The sequence below is a fragment of the Columba livia genome, chromosome 6 (assembly GCF_036013475.1).
Source record: "Columba livia isolate bColLiv1 breed racing homer chromosome 6, bColLiv1.pat.W.v2, whole genome shotgun sequence".
Taxonomy (NCBI): Eukaryota; Metazoa; Chordata; class Aves; order Columbiformes; family Columbidae; genus Columba; species Columba livia.
Window position 1 is genome coordinate 20,641,622 of NC_088607.1, and position 14,005 is coordinate 20,655,626.

The following is a 14,005-nucleotide window of genomic DNA, read 5'->3' on the forward strand; positions in this document are numbered from 1 at the left end:
TTCTTCAGATTCAAGTTACTAAACTGATTCCTCAGCCGGTGCTGAGAATAACCTCCACCCCACGTGTTAAAGACCTACCAAATGGAAACATGCTGCTTACCTGCTGTATGACATCCTGAGCTGTGCTGAAGCGGGGAGCTTTGATGACGGTGCGTGGCTGCTCTGGGGAAACGTCATGTACCTGAACAAAGAAACTGTCATCCTCAGAGCTTATGGCTGCATCTTCCTTTGCTTCTTGAAAGACATTTCTCTCATTTAAATTCTATAGAAAAAAAGGAACGCCAAATTCATTTACTTCAGTGAAGTGATTAATAGCTGGTGGTCACAAAAGGTTCTGCTGCCCCTGCTTCATTTCATTAAATGCAAGTCTTATTATATAAGGGTTTTGACAAGCCACTGTTGCTAATAATAAATCTCTGTGTGGCTGAAATACCTTTCATAGTAGACAGGGAGTGGAGACACTCGTACCACATTACACAAAAATGATCACTTTCCTTATGTATGAAAAATTAGGTTTTCTCATGTAATAGTGGCATTAAGATGGGAGATGGTAGAAGGTGTCCTTTTCTCTCCTTGTCCCTGCACTGAAGCCAAAATAATTTAGAGAGCAAGAAGTCTGAGCCAACATTTTCCTGTGGATCAAGAGGAAGGCTGCTGTGCTGTCCTTTTACAGACTCTCTGACTATGGCGGATTTTAGACAGAATTCCTCCCTGCACCTTCTCTCAGATAACACATTTCTCTCCAATCCCTTGTAACGTAGCTTGAATTCATAAGCTGTAAACATGGGCTGTGTATCACACCCTACAAATGGACCCACTCCTTGTTTCTCCATGCAAATTTGCAGCTCTGTTTCTCCTCCAAGATCTGAGGCTGCTGTCTACCGAGAAGCTCAAAATTACAGATAATGCTTTGAGGTACTGGCATCACAGGACAAAACTACAGCATAATTTAACACATGTTTTCTGAAAGAACGAAGTTCAGCATTGACACATTTGTGGTTACATACACTTACAAAGTAATGGTGTAGTCAACTGAATTAAGTAGGCTACTATTTCCATGAGCAAATTCCTACCTAGTAATTTTTGCTCCAAATATTAGAAATAAAGGAAAATAAAATATTGATCAGTCTAGTACAGTGGTAATTTGTCAGATTGAAGCTTTATCAAAAATTTTGTCAAAATAATCGGTTTAAATATATTTTTTAATTTTAAAGGATCCCAGAGGATGTCATCTGTGTCATCTGTGCATGTAAAATCTGTGCATATAAACATATGTGTGCATATAAACATACGTCTACATACATATATTACTATGTTCAGGCTAAGCAAGCATCATTATATGCTGAACTGACCAAAGAAGTGTCTCTGAAAATGAGATCATTAAATGTCTTTCTCCTGCTTTTGTGTTTCACAAGCCTGGGCACTGGCATATTTTCAAGCTTTGGACGTTTTGCTCATAGTTTAAACTGAAGTAATCACTCCGTCTTCCTCCTTCAAATTTAAAGAAATCAGCTATTTTAGGCTATCATTGATAATTTCATCATCCGTTGAGGCTTTTAGAGTTCTTAAATATTAAAATCCTTCCTGATTTTTCTGAACAGAAAAGAAGCTGGTGCCATCTACACTGATTGATAGTTGTAGTCTGGAGTTCTCTTACCTGTGATCTTTTGGTATTAACTATTATCCCTTCTTTATATTAATTTCTTCTCATGTCAAAATCTAGACTTACATTACATTAGAACTATCAGTCAAAACAGTAAGCTAGTGGCACTGAACTGTTAAATGATAATGATCAAAACCCACAAAGCTGATCCTAAAGCTGAGTGAAGTCAAGTTAGTGTTGTGCAGGTGAACAAACTCTAGTTGTCCTCAGTCAAGAGTTACGTATGTTTTTAAACAATGTACACAGCACTGACATTACTCACCAAGTAGTGAAACAAATACTGCACCCTTTTGTTTCCTGGTCGTCACAGCTATTTTTAGTTACCTTTGTAAATAACAATTTATTTAAAACAGACTTACTTCCTCTCGGGTTTTAAAGATAATCCTTCCAACATATCCTTCTTCTGGGAACCAACTGTTCAAAAGCTGCACTAGCCCTTCTTCAGGACCAATTACTCTCTGGAATGGTGGTTTTCTGCATTCACTCTTTTCTTTAGATATAAAGCTTTTCTCTTCCATCAGAAAATAGTCTGCCGCACATGAGTCAGTGCCTTTTGTGGTAGCCAAGATCTAAGACAGACCACAATAAACACATGACAATTAGAATGCTAAATATAAACTGCATAATTAGTAGTTATAAATGAGACTGAATAAAGAAGCTTTAAGAATCTGTAACTGTTCTGACAGTGGAGGCAAGACTTCTGATGTGCTATTTATTATTCAGATATTTTACTCCAGGGTAATGTACTGTTCTCTTTAGCCTAGCCAAGCAGTTCAGCTATTCCAGACAAGGCAGTACTTATTTAAGCTTATTTCTGTCCTGTTGGGCTGGCCAGACAATTTATTCATAATCCCAGGACAGTACAGTCCTTTCCCACTGCTAGAATAACAATCCCTGTTGAGTTAACTGGTTTTTCTACTCATGAACTTCGCCCTCTAACTTTTACTCTGTATTCCTATGGTGCTCAAGTTCAAAGAACTGTGCAGAAATGCTCGTCCTTGTTGTAAGGACAGCCCACTGCCTCCATCACTCACAAAGACTGTTTTTCTTATCTGCATATGCCCAAATTTAAAAGTAACTAATAAGAATATGTTCTAGGATTATAAACCCATTTTCTGAAGCCAAGATTGGGGGAATTTCACTCATGACACTCTGTGTTTGTAATGAAATTAATTCCACAAAAGCACATTTCTGAAGCACCTCCTGGCTGTGACGAATGAACTACAATGACCCTGCGATCTGGGAAATGCCAGGAGAACCATGTCCAGAGGGATGTTAGTGTGGATTCTTGCAATTAGTCTGCAATTCAGAGGGCAGCTTACCTGGTGGAGAAGCTGTGCAGCCATGGTCCCCTCGCTTACATTAAAAACAGTGAAAGGCTCCAGGCCTGGAATTCCATGAATTGTCACTTTGTGAGTCACAGCAGCTTTCCTTTCCCCTGTGCTAAACAACTGTTCAGACAACATTCAACAGGTTACTGAACATTTTTACACAGGCCTCTTATTTTTAGGTTGCATAAAATAAACTGTACACCCAAGTTGTAAGGACCCCGACAGAGCAACGCTCTCCAGCTAATACATGCACCTTAGACTACAGATCAAGGCATTAAAAACTGCAACAAACCAACCCTCCAAAAGACCCCACCCCAGCTTGAAGCTGAAGAGAGGGAGAACATAAACTGCCACTGGACACAGGGCAGATCTCCATTGCTCACTGTCTGCATATTAGCTGAGCTCCATCTACTTGGATTCAGTGTACAAATTACTGGATGGAAATCTATAGCTTTGTTTTACCCTCCAAACCATTTATGTTCTTCCTTTCTGCCCAAGGTAATTCCCCAAGGTAAGCGTTTGTCATGTATTCACAGGGGGATAGCGTCTGCAACACATCCACTGTTCACACAATAGCTCAGGAGGTTTTACCTTAACACTTTAGGAATCAGCAAAATCATAATATACAAGCTTAAAGTTCCTAAAACACAAGTAACCCAGGTAACCTAACATTAAGGGCTATTAAAAAAAATAAAAATCACATGCATATATATTACATACGTGTATGTATACATATTTGTGCATCTAAATATGCACACACACATATAAAAATATGTATTTATGCAAATATAGACTCCATCTTTTCCTGTAATACAATTTAATTTTACTCTCATTATTGCAAAGTTGTTGGTAATTTGCATATTTCAGGGGTTTTTATCCCAAATGCAGTGCTTATGATTCATGCATAAAGGAATGCAGGAGGCAGCTCTAAACCTTACAGCTCAACCACACTCCTTCCACACTGGGGTCCTCGTGCTGTACCTCAATACAGCGAACGCCAGACTTTGAAAAGATTCACACTCCCACAGTTTCAGAACCTTACTTCCCAAAGAACTGGGCATTGAGGTACTTTCAAAAAACATGCAGGTTTAAGGGGCTAATGTCTTTGAACAGTCTGGTTCAGACCATAGTAGTCATTAAGACAAGAATACACAGCATTCACAAAAAAGAAAAGAAAATTACCACAGATGCAGGCAGAGTGTTTCCAGAGGGACTTTCTTCCATTCTTCGACTGTTTATGAACAGACTAGAAATTTCTAATGCTTCGTTGTGCAGGTTATGGAGCTGGACATGTCTATAGCCTAAAGAGAAAAAAACCCTCTATAAGTACTTTGCCACATCCTAGAATACAAGTCTCAAGGTAAAACTCAAATTTGCTATATTTATAGATACAATTTGCCACACCAATAGGATTTAAAGCACTGTAATAACACTGCATGAACAGTGTCTGTACAATAGTGTAACCCAAATGCTATGAAATCCTGACTGCCTCATATAGCTGCATACTTTTGTTTTGCCATAATATTCAATATATTTGTCTATTTCATGTATGAATATATTGAATATGAATGAAACAACGGCAAATTCTCACTGGGAAAAGGCATGTCTACAGCCAGACCTCCTCATACGCTAAGACTGTTGTGTACAGGATGTCCCAGTCTCTGCATCAGCACAAGATGTGACTTTTTACCAAGTCACTGGGGCAGCCTCCAGCTCCCAGGGAGTCTGTTTAATCAGCATCATACTGCCAGGGCAGAGTATGTTGTCTGACACTTGCTCCCTGTCTCTTCTAGAAAGATTCAACCAGCTGATTAAAAATATCCCTCCGGCAGGAATCAGTCCACGAATCTGCTGGACCATTTTGGCCTAGGGTATCACTACAAACTATACTGTACCTCTTTTGAGAGCTTTTAGGGGAATGATTCTCTGAGCTGCCACAGCTGAACTGTTATTTTCAACAACCGCGAAGCGAAGAAAGACCAAATCTTCAAAGTGAACCCGGAAAAGGAACTGCTCATTCCACATGGGGTTCAGAGTGTTGCGGTGAATGGGCTTTGTCCGGAAATGGCAGCTGTCCAGGGGCATCCCCAGCACGTCGAGCTCAATGCACGGGCTGCCCGTGCTGTTGCTGGGGCAGACGTTCTGTCCAGACACGATCTGAAGCCGAGGAGTACACAGAGAAACCAATTAGTGGAGCAATTCTTTTATTGTCACGATTCTGAGATAAATGTTTAGCACACCCCTAAGCACAGTTTGTTAACATGCTGATTTAATTACAATGCTCCCCTACTTTTGTAGTTGCCAGGGCAGTAATTTCAGGAGCAGCGCTGCTTCAACACCACCCCCCCCCCGCCATGCCGTTGCCACGGTATCTTTCCTCTGAAAAAATACACTACACATCATGAGTGTAACCATTCAAGGCATCTGAAAGTTAATCCAGAAGGAATGTACCAGTAATGTAGTCAAAAAGGATCAAATTTTCTTCTCCATTACTTGGGGCTGATGGCACTGACCTCTGGCTTGCTTTGGCACGCACAACACAGAAATTAGGTGTGTGGTTACCTCAGACGGGAGAATTTTGAGTTTTATGAATCTCACTTTTTTTAAACATTTCCTGGAAGGAACTAGCTTCTTAGAATACATTTTTTGGGCCATAAATGCATGAACTACATATCCTATTATATAAATTTTAAAAATATTTTTTAATGTTCATTACAGCTTTTCATAATATCTTTTTGTGTAGCTTCTCAATTGTTCACAAACATGAAACATCCAGGCACATGTATAATTTTACACAGTTGTGTAGTCCCAGGGAAAGTGCTTTCAGTACTGGGTTTTGACAAATATTGTGAAGGAAACAGTGAAAGTAACTATGGATACAAACCAGCCAATAAAAGAAAGACAATTATTTGCTCCTTCCCCCTCCAGTTTCTGTGAGTTATACTGACCTTCAGAAGTACAACCAACAATTAAAGGTTCAGTGTTTCCATACAGAAGCATGACTGTAATGATGGTTAAAGACTGTAGTTAAACATTGTCTGCTTCTATCTGTTTGGCTGTATTAAATTCCCTTTTAATGTACTTACTGTTAAAGAATATATAGCTGGCTCCTTATTATCAAGATCTCTTTCTAACGGACAAAACTGCTGGTACATTGAGCAATTTTTATCCCACAAAACAGGAGGTTTCAAAACATATCCACAGCCGCCATTAGCCTCAAACATCGCTGCATTAAGTTGCAGAGGAAGATCTGTGAAAGGAAGGCAGCCAAAACTGACAAAGAGCAATAGTACAATGGAAAAACTGTAACACTGAAGGCAAAGACACGTTTTAACTATCTTTTTTAAAACTTTATTTTAGTTGTGTACTATCATTCTTGGTTTTCAGATAGCTGTAATTCATGTATCCAATCTATCCAATACTTAATTACACGAAACTATAAGAACAGTTAATTCTTTTCTATCCCTTTCTGTTGTCTTTATCCAACTGTAAGGCTTGTCTGCACCTGCTCTCGGAGCAGGTATTTGCCCTGTACTGCAGAGTGAAAAGGCATTCACTCTGTACCCTTGTAGATGACCTAATAGATCCCCCATTGAAAAGGAGAAGAAACACAAGATAGGGTAGAAAATGGCCCCAAAATGTTTTGATCAACGTTAAACCAGCATCCAAGGTGGCACTTCTAAGTAAAAGAAAGTTCAGTACCTTTTTGTACTTGGAATTATTAGAAAGGGATAACAGCTACTTGAACTAGGGAAAACAAACAAACGAAACTTCGGCAATAAAATCAAAATGGAGAGTGTTGGTGTCCAGGCTTCTGTGCTATCAGGAGATCTGCTGCATTGGCATAAAGCTCCTAAGCCCTGGGATCGCTCCTCTCAAGGACCAGATTGTCGTGGTATGAACCTGCTTGTGCTGGGGCTCACAGACAGGTACATTCGCTTGTGGTAGCAGGTAAAAGCAAACACCAAACACAAATTCACAGTTTAAGGACTCATTTCACATTTTAAATGTATTAAAATGTGTGTTCATGTAGTCATACCATCTGTTTGGTAGTTAAGAGCCACGAGCTGTACGCCATGGAGCCAGAAGATGAGCGGATGGGGATTTGAGGAGTCAATGCGGGTGGCAGCGGGGTAGGTCCTCAGGAGCTGACAGGTGGTGTGCTGGATCAGCTTCTGCGAGTACCGCCTGCACAGCCGCTTGGCCGCGTTCTCGTTCAGCGAGGAGATGTGATAGCACTTGGGCGTCCTTATGATAGCACTGAGAGAAGCGGGAGAATTGTAAGGAGAGCAAGGATCTTCTCCAGTCTGCCGCATCACATCAAAAGGACCTAGAAAATAAACAGTAAGCTCAAGATACAGCCACAGATACAGAGACTCCAAAATTTCAATGTTTTCTAGTGAAAGATGTGTGCGCACTTTGGTTATAGTACAAAGAGGTGGTCCTGGAAAATGACACTATCAGTGTGCCACATTCCTTCTTAGACAGTAAGAACAATTCATGAGAGGATACATGATGTTTAAGTATTGAAATGACACTGTGATTAGAAGTGCTAACAACCCTTTTCATAAATAAATACTTAATTGGCATTTGCCTGAATAAAATAAAGGACTAAGAAAAGATTGAAACCTATCTGCTAAGTCTCTAAACAGGAAGTCTACAGAGGCTGTAAGAGTTAGGGAACAAAGCCAGCAAAATACTTATATCCTTTAGAATTAGGCACTATGCTCCTTCATTTTTAGGACACTGGCCTCTAGAAGGGAAATCTAACTGGTCTGCTGCAGCTGTGCCCTTGGGCTCAAAGAAACGCAATGCTCCTTGAGCCAGAAAATACATACAAGAAAGGGTACAACTCTGTAACCTTCTGTTTATGGCATTCACCTGAAAGGCAGGGAATCTGGGTCTCATCTCTGCTCAAGAACCTTTTCTGAACTTTCTTTGTATTCTTTACATCTGTTCATATGCAGAAGTACAATTTCCAAGTTCAAAAACTGAATCATCTGGGGAGTCTAAACACCTCCAAGGTGGAACACAGGAGTTTGCACAGTTACACATTTGTACTTGGCTGAATTTTAGGCAACTAAGTCCTACTTCAGACACTAAAAATCCTTTTCTGGATCCAGCCCAAAGTTTCTGCCTTCCATTTGTACTTTAAAATACTCATTAATACCTTTTAAAACACAAACTTTAAGATACATCACTTAAAATGTATGTTAGGTTTGAATCATTTACAAATTAGGGTCCTCATATGCCTGATCAAGTAATCCTATTTTAACATTCCACACTCTACACTTCAGTTATAATAGTGTTACTGTAATAGCTGCTGCACTAATGAAAAACCATTCCAAAGTTCAACATCTTACACATTGTAAAGTATTTGATCTTTAACAACTTGGTCTGGTACATGTGTTGGATTACAGAGTCATTCCATGTGACTGGTGAAAGAAGATGCTAACTTTACCTTTTCCAGATGCTTTGGCAAGAGCAGCTGATTCCCCAGGGCTCAGCCTGCCAGGATTGTTGCCAAAAATGGACTTCCTGCTTTTTCTTTCTTTTCCTCTGCTAGAGCCAGATGAGTTTAGAGTTGACAAGCCTGTTCCCATAAATGTAAAATAAATGAGCCAAAAAACATGACCAAGGGGGCATGACATTTTCCATCATATTTTACATTATTTTGGAAGGCATGAGTACTCCTCTTATATAGTACACAGGACAAGTAGTGTATCTTTCCCCATAATTTAATTTTAGCGTCTTTACATACATACATGCCTTTATATATGTATATATTATGTGTGTTTATATATATAATGTATATAAAAACTGATATGCAGCAACACAATAAACAGTTATCTCTTTGTGATATAACTTTTCTCCATATTAGTTTTTGGCTTCAGGAAGGTAGTGGCTCTGTCTCAAATTACCAAATGGTCCTAATTAATACTAAAAAACCATGCAGTAACAGTCCTAATGTATTCATCCTTAGAATAATTAAAAGCAAATAATTTCTACAAAAGCAATAAATCTGTACAGTAGCAAATATCGTGGAATTCATCTAAATGATTGAATAAATGCAAGAATATTATTTCAAGATTTAAGGTAAAGGAAAAAGCTAAAATGCTGTTGGCTAAACAGTTTAACCTCAAGATGTTTTCAGAGTTATCTTCTTCTGTTTAGAATTTGTATTGCAATGATGGGAAATACAGTAGGTGTGCAAAATCCATTAAGCATTTAATGGCAAATATGTACTAGAAGTGGAGCTGGAAAGGTCTAGTAGAGCTGTTATTCAAACATATGCATTCTAGCAAAATAATCATTAAAATAATGATCTAAATCCCAGTGAAGTAAACAAACTCAATCCCGCTTAAGGTCAGTTTATTTCTGTTGACTTGGAGAGAGGACATGGCCGGCCAAAATTAAACTAAGTCAAAACACACAACAACTATTCTGACACCAACAGCAGGGAAGGTGAGAGATGGGTCTCTCAGAGACCTAAGCTGTACTTGTGATATAAAATATAGCAAAGCAAGTACACTGTTACTTGCCTAACTGTGACTCACAGAATGACCCTCATGAACTCACATCAATTCACACCTGCCTAAAGACAGTTCTGGATTTAATACTAATATTTCAGCTACAAATGTAAATCACAAAGAGGATACATTGGACTCTCTTCTACTGAAGTCTTTCCACAGCTGTAAATTTTCAGCTCTTAATCTTTACAGCATGTCTACGTGTACTTAGTAAAATTATGCTTGTAGTTTCAATGGAACTGCTTGGGTTAGTAAAATTTAGGATATATAAAAATGTTTTCAGTGTTGGAGACTTACTGTCTCTTTGGGCCAAAGCATACACACAAACCACAGAAGATGGTACGAGCTGAGATCAAGGAATATGAACTGACTAGAAGAATGAGGAGTTATGTACTGTGTGCTTCCAGCAGTATTTAATCCAGGTTTTCAATGGATCAAATAGATTTGGCAAGCAAGATCCAGGTTCCAAAATCCTGTTGTGGAGACAGTCACTGAGGAAACAGACTAACTTCATAAATCACCAGCGAGTGCAACACAAAACGCCAGGGTTAACTGAACTCAGGGTGATGGCCACAGGGTAAGTTGCAGCTGGGAGTTTTCTTTCCATCCTTCCCATGGCCATGCTTTGCATGTGACATGCCTCGTCCCAGAGGAAAGCTCAATTTTTCTCCCCAATTTAAACTAGACTCCAAAATGTAGCATCACTTATTCATAGGATCGTAAATCCATAAAATAATGGAGATTGGCAAGGATCTGGAAGTCATCTGGTTCAGTTCTCTGATCAAACCATGACCAGCTTAGATCTCACCATACTGCACAGAGATCCTATTGTACAACTGTTAACAACAGAGTAAACGTTTTCTATTTACCTACTACCCCTATGCTATGCCCTTTGAATTACAGAATTTAGTGCCCGTCTCTCACTTTAGATATAACTACACTGCTCTACTGCTTTTAGATTTTTAATCCACAGGATGGCAAACTTCCCTGCCCTTCTTATCCCAACCATGCTAAATTAACAGGTTAAACTGTAATTATCACCTTCTCACCTTGTGTTTCAGACCAACAGCCATTAGGCTTCATGTTTGCAGATCTTGAAAAACCATTTTAGGTGCTTTTGTACGTAGGGTTCCCTTTTTCATGCTCACTTTAATTTATTGAAAAGTGATACCATAGGGGCAGATAGTCTGATACAATGGAGATGGTGACTGAATTTCATGCTGGAGAGTTCAGGTAACTCCCTGCTCTCCACACTTGAATGTGCAGATCCTGTATTTATGTACTCAAATTTCTTTACTCTTTGTATAAGGATCCTCAGCACCAAGGCAATGAGCTACATGCCAGTGGGTTATAGCAGTGCTGTCCTTAAGTGTGCTTCACTGCCCTCATCCTGGGTGACCCAAAAGAACATCTTCACCATCTTAGATAACAGTATGATGATATCAAACGGACTGAAACTGAAGTTAAGCAAAATGTTATTTTCTGCACATGATAAATCCTGTTTTGACCAGGGAGTACTTAGTCCGTGTTATGCAGTAGGCTAGCATAAGTGAACAGAATGGTCCTTGTCTTTTTTTAAAGTCACAAATCAGTGATTAACACTCAGGGACATAGGCAACTGTAAACACAGAACAGACCTACACGAAGACAGGAGAAATAAAATATTTACACCACTGAGCAGCCACTGACATGAATTCCACCTTCCCTATTTCCAAAACTCTTGCATTTTCTTAGTTAGGAACCTGGTCAATAGAGCTACGTAGTCATGGATCTACCAGCCTTGTTCTCACTTTTAATGGACAATATTGGGGTACAGCAGTGCCCCATGTCTGTGCCCTCCAGCTGAGCAGAGGAATCCAATCAGCAGCATGGTGGCCATGGAAGTCTTCATACCTTACAGAGAAGGCAGTATTTGTCTCAAAGGAGACAAAGTTTGTTGGAAAACTGATTTCTACAGCTTCATGTGTTCACCTGTGAATGGAACTATTTCTCATAATTGTTTTATTCATGTCCCCTTTAAAGCAAGAGGAAGAAATTTGATTAGCAAAGCAGGTTATTTCTTTTATAACTGAAAATACATTAAAAAACTGAAATATTTTACACTCTTCTTCGAACGTCAGAACTTCTTTGTGTGTCAAAGTGCTTGGAACAAGATAAGCCTATCTCTGTTTAATCTTTAATATAATTCTTTAAAAGAAAATATTTTATTTGAAAGATATCTCACTGCAGATTTCATTAAAAAGAGTATCAGATTTGAATTTTTAGAAGTTATTATTTTTACAAGTGACACCTACAATTCTTAAAGTTATAGAAGATTAGAAAAGAATGCTTCTCCATTTTTCAGCATGTTTATCTTGCCTATTTGACACTATTTTATGTTTGGTTAGCTTCTCTAATCTGATTATAGTTCTATTTGTATAAGATTATAATTTGGCAGAATTACTAACTTTTTCACAGAGAACCATTCAATAAAAAAGCAGATTTTTCATTCAAAACATAGACACACCAATAAACAATAAATTCTCAATTTAAAAGTATTTATGTACACAGTGTGAGTCAAAACATACTCAACCCCTCATGTTTCAGGACTGTACAAGTAACTATCAGTGATCTCCTCTTCAGTCACTCCCTCTCCTTTTCCTCTGCAAACATTATTCTTCCTACTGTACCAAAGATGACCATCCTATCTCCTTAACCCCTTCCACAAAGGGTGCACGTGAGTGTCCAACCCGCTGTCCTCACCCACCCCAGGAACAGCTGCTTTACCCCCCAAAATGGCTCCTTCCCATCCACTTAGGAAAGAACAGAAGATGCAGCTGTAGGCAAATGTGAAACACGGTAAAGTGATGTCACCTAAAGAAATGTGATAAGCTCTTCCTGTAAAGATTTTCCTTCTTAATTCAGTAGGTCCTTACATGGAACTTGGAGCTCTTAAGATAAACCTTTCTGTCATCTGTCATTTGGCAATGAAGCAGTTGTCTAAGTTGTGAAGACTGGCAAATTTCTCTTTTGTAAACATTTGACAAACAATATGTCTTTGCATAATTTATGAATACTACTTCTGAGCCAGTAACTGTTATTATGTAGAATACCAAATCATCAAGAAAAACACTCCTTGACTACTTCAATTTGAAAATGCTTGTACTAACTAATTCAAAACATAAACATAACATCTCTAAGAATTAGAAAGCTTAAAGCAATAAAACAAGGCAGCATACTTACCAGGGAACTTCACAGCTTGACAGTAAATTACAAGATCTGATAGCTCTGGGGCTATCTGTCTACTTTCCTTCTTATTCTGTGGAAGATAGAACTCTTCACCAAGCTCCATGTCATAAACCTAAGTGACAATTCCAAGAACATATAATAATAAAAATATGGAATGTGAAAGTACTCTTGTATATCTTACTTATGTCCTTAAAATCCTTTAACTCATTCTTCCTATGCAGTTTGCTGTCTTCACCTCACACATCTCTGTGTGCGGGTTTATGCATCAATACCTGTTACTGATACTGTGGTAGCGTGCAAAGGCCTCAATCAGAGTCATTTCTACAAACATTTAGACAAAAAAGATCCATGTTGAGAAGAACTACAGTTTACAAAACAGCAATGCACTGGTTCAGTTGTGAAATGATTTAACAGAAGGTAATGTGGCTGATATCATAGTGCTGCATTTTAAAGTTTTTTAGGTACACAAAGATTCTGAATATTCAGATGAAATCTTCAGTTCCATTGATGTTAATGAAAATTAGATATCTAAACAAACTCCTGGATCTAGCTTCAATTAAGTCTTCCATTGAGAGCAATGACAGTTAAAATTTTCAACCAAACAGCCTGTATATACAATAACCTCTGAGGACTTTTCTTGAACAGTATGTTGAGTGTTTGCTCTATTTAATCTATTTTCTCTGGTGTGTTTCCATTCTTTCTACTATTTATCTTCATTCAAGCACATTTCCCATCTGATGTCTCAGTTACCTAAACTGCTCAAATCCTTTTGAAGCTGGTTACATATCAAAGTGTGGCTGAGAAGAAAGGGGGGAAAAAGCAGAACTACCTTTCCTTTAATGTTGTAAGTAGCACAATCAGCCTTCTTTATTCGTTTGGCAGTCTCTTCATTATATTCAAACTGCAGTTTATCACTTGATAATTTATTTTCAGGTCGGTCTTCAAGAATGTTATCTAAAAATTAATGGGATTTTAATAAGCATAAAGCCAAACTACTTAAACTGAAAATTTAATTTGAATTAACAATATTTGTGGACAATGCTGTGAATCTTATCTGAATAACCAGATGCCAAAATAATGCATTTACTGGTCAGAGCATTCTCTTTTAGTAGTAACTTTCTACTTTAAAAATCTAACGCTCGGCTTTGGTTAATGTGTTGCACTTCTTTTAAAGCCCATCCTTTTGTGCTCAGAAGATGCTTAAAACAAAATCATCTAGTGAATTAAGCTTGCCATCTGAAAACAGCTGATAT

General features: G+C 38.4%; 1 protein-coding gene across 12 annotated transcripts in view; it reads right to left on the bottom strand.

The window, feature by feature from the left end:
• Nucleotides 1-14,005, bottom strand: part of PLCE1 (phospholipase C epsilon 1) — a 154,929-nt gene that overhangs the window by 3,388 nt on the left and 137,536 nt on the right. For all 12 annotated transcript variants that reach the window (XR_010473517.1, XM_065067457.1, XM_065067458.1 and 9 more), the window contains 10 exons: nucleotides 13,582-13,706; nucleotides 12,747-12,864; nucleotides 8,456-8,587; nucleotides 7,034-7,324; nucleotides 6,081-6,244; nucleotides 4,890-5,151; nucleotides 4,177-4,295; nucleotides 2,986-3,114; nucleotides 2,023-2,232; nucleotides 101-262 (listed from right to left, as the gene is read on the bottom strand). Coding sequence is in view for 11 of the 12 variants with exons in the window: in XM_065067457.1 (XP_064923529.1) it covers nucleotides 101-262; nucleotides 2,023-2,232; nucleotides 2,986-3,114; nucleotides 4,177-4,295; nucleotides 4,890-5,151; nucleotides 6,081-6,244; nucleotides 7,034-7,324; nucleotides 8,456-8,587; nucleotides 12,747-12,864; nucleotides 13,582-13,706 (1,712 nt within the window). In the remaining variant the exon portion in view is untranslated. The remainder of the gene's footprint in view (nucleotides 1-100; nucleotides 263-2,022; nucleotides 2,233-2,985; nucleotides 3,115-4,176; nucleotides 4,296-4,889; nucleotides 5,152-6,080; nucleotides 6,245-7,033; nucleotides 7,325-8,455; nucleotides 8,588-12,746; nucleotides 12,865-13,581; nucleotides 13,707-14,005) is intronic.